A 2,568-nucleotide genomic window follows, 5' to 3' on the forward strand; every position below is an offset into this window, starting at 1 on the left:
AAACGAATAGGATGGCTTCACTGGTCAACTCTTTACATTCACGAACAAAGAAAGCAGAGGAACTTCCACTCTTCCACCATCGGACCTTGCGCTGCAGCAGCCTCCGCCATCTCTCCAGAGCTGTCAGTCCTACCATCGCCTCTTTACCTGGAGGCTTCTTCCTTGAGCTCCTTGTTTTTCCTCACTTCTTCCGCGTGTTTGTCCTGTGAGGGGGGGATGGGGGGTAGAAGGGAAGGAGGGGAGGGGGAACACGCATTAGCTTGATGGGCTTCAGGGTCCCCATGGGCTGGCGAGAGGCTTCGGAGGGGTTCGAAGGCACGAGGGCGTTTGTAAGGTTCATCCCCTGAGGGACACCACCGATGGGTCAACAGCGTCCTCTCCTCCCTTGGGGTGTTTTAAGGACTGTGGAGGCACTCAGGGACAGATTGTCCTTGCCCTCTAGCTAGGAGGTAGACGTCAACCAGACGGGATGGACCGGGAGCCCCAAGGAGATGGGGTTAGCTCGAATTGTCCTTCATTATCTCGTGCTCTCTGCCTCTGACCCAAGGCTAGCTGAGGTGATTGGAGAAGAGCACTGGGCGAGCTCCTTGCAGAAGGGATGTTTTGGAGGGAGCTGGAGGTGGTGAGGGTGGGACCTTCCGTGCTGAGGTTGGGAACAGACCTGCTTCAGGGAGAGAGAAGAGGTCTGCACAGGCTGGCAGGGTGGAAGCATCTTCTAGCATGGTGGCATGGACCCCTCCAGCTCCTCGGGGGAGCTGATGGTTCCACAGGCTCTCGGGAAGAGACCAGGGAAGACCTGCCCTCCAGGAGGTGGAAAATTTGCAAGCAGTGTGTCAAGGCCATCACAGTGGGACATGGGGACAGCAAAGGCTTTACATGGCTGTGGACAAGATACAGGTCCCAGCTCTCCACCCACCAGCCGCTCATGAGCCTACAGACACGTCAGACTTGGTGGGTCCCTGGGCAAGACCCCCCACCACGGGTGGGATGTTGCATTTGGGTGTTGCTGCATGGTGGGAAGGGAAGAGGGGGATTCCCCCCACTTTGGTGACGCCCCCAGGGGGTAATGCCACCCCAAGAGACATGCAGAGTGCCCAAGAATCCTGTGACACCCTCCTGGACCAGTGTCCCAGCACATCCCCCCTCCCTCCTCACCGACCTCTCACCTTCTCCTGCAAGCGCTCCAGCATAGCTGCTAAATGGGCCTCACGGTTCTCCTTGTTGGACTCCATCTTCTGTGCCAGCTTCTCTTTGGCCATTTTGATGAAATTGTTGTTCTCCTCGATGGCCTTCTGAATGACCTCCCGCTCGTGCTCCCGCTTCTCTGCCAGATGCTTCAGCAGCTCAGCCTCTTGGTACTGCGCAGGCAAAGGGGACAAGATGGCTGCGTGAACCATGGATTCCTTCCTCTGCTGGCCAAAACCATCCTCTCCAAACTCAGGAACATCCCCAAATGTGGAGGTACCTTGCTGAATGAGCAGCCTGAGTGCAAGGCTGTGTGTCCCCGTGGCACCTCCTCCCCGTGCTGCATGAGCCACCAGACCTACCTTCCTCCTCTCCTCTGCTGCCTCCAGCTTCTTCTGGATCTCCTCCAAGGATGGGTCACGCCGCCGGGGCAGGGAGGCATTGAACTCGGGAATGCCATCAAATGATGGGGGCTTCAGGATGACCTCGAAGGACTGCCCCGAGGTGCGCTTGTTGAGCTCGATGACTTCCATGTCAGAGATGACGCACCAGGTGAGGTCTACCGTGTCTGCTGGGAGAGGGGCATGGGCTGACCACTGACATGGGTGCATCCCACCCCTCCCAAGGTCCTGCACCTGCAGCCTCTCCAAGAGGCCGACACCTTCCCTGATCTCTGTGGGTTTCACTCAAATCCCCACACCCCAAAAGGACCCTGATGTTTTGGGGTGGGGTGGACTCCAAGACAACCATCAAGGCGGGCTGACCTGGGAATATTTGGGTGAGTGGAGGGGCTGGGCATCGCCTCGAAACAGAGTTCAGACCTGCTTTGAGGAGTGAGAATGGGACCATGAAGCCCTTTTCCAGCTGCAGATCCCCCCACAGATAGCCAGGAGGGCCCCCCCAAGGCTGGGCATCCCCCTCAGATGCTGCTGTCACCTCTGGACCTGCTGACATGAACCAGTCTGAATCACCCGGCAGCGTCTGCCAAAAAATAACGCGCCCATGCCTGGCACTTCATGCAGTGGAGCCGTGGCGGAGAGGGGCTCTGGGGATGCCTGAGTCCCACCCCCCAAACCACCCCCTGCTTTCACCAAGTGTCAGCAATCGGTGGAGCCACCTCTCGTGGTTTGAGGGTGTCTATGCCAAGAGGGGTCTGCAGCTCCCCTCAGCCCCCACCATTCCTGCACCCCTCGACCATGGATGGGCAGAAGGGTCCTACCTTCATAAGTGTACCCCGGCTTGTTCAGGGGGTCTGAGAGGAAACAGGAGCAAAAGAGGGAGACAAGAGGCAGCTCCTTCATCTTCTCTTTGTAAGCTGGAAGAGATGGTGGGACTGGGGTCAGAGCAGGGAGGGTGCTACCAAGGCATCCACAATAGGGGCTG

The 2,568-nt window shown here is 58.1% G+C and overlaps 1 protein-coding gene across 4 annotated transcripts; it reads right to left on the bottom strand.

Annotated features, from left to right (window-relative positions):
- Window positions 1–143: 143 nt before the first annotated feature.
- STMN4 (stathmin-like 4) lies at window positions 144–2,507 on the bottom strand. 4 transcript variants are annotated; one of them, XM_010139991.1, is made up of 4 exons: window positions 2,405–2,507; window positions 1,548–1,753; window positions 1,167–1,358; window positions 144–203 (listed from the first exon to the last, which is right to left on the bottom strand). In XM_010139991.1, the coding sequence occupies exons 1-4, from the start codon at window positions 2,484–2,486 to the stop codon at window positions 144–146; spliced, it is 540 nt and encodes a 179-aa protein (XP_010138293.1). In that variant the 5' UTR covers window positions 2,487–2,507. The 4 variants fall into 4 exon arrangements, with proteins under 4 accessions (XP_010138293.1, XP_010138292.1, XP_010138289.1 ...); XM_010139990.1 differs by having other exon boundaries at window positions 1,548–1,756; window positions 2,405–2,486; XM_010139987.1 differs by having other exon boundaries at window positions 1,548–1,756; window positions 2,303–2,486.
- Between the last annotated feature and the right edge of the window lie 61 nt (window positions 2,508–2,568).

Source organism: Buceros rhinoceros, unplaced genomic scaffold, assembly GCF_000710305.1.
Source record: "Buceros rhinoceros silvestris isolate BGI_N320 unplaced genomic scaffold, ASM71030v1 scaffold40937, whole genome shotgun sequence".
Taxonomy (NCBI): domain Eukaryota; kingdom Metazoa; phylum Chordata; class Aves; order Bucerotiformes; family Bucerotidae; genus Buceros; species Buceros rhinoceros.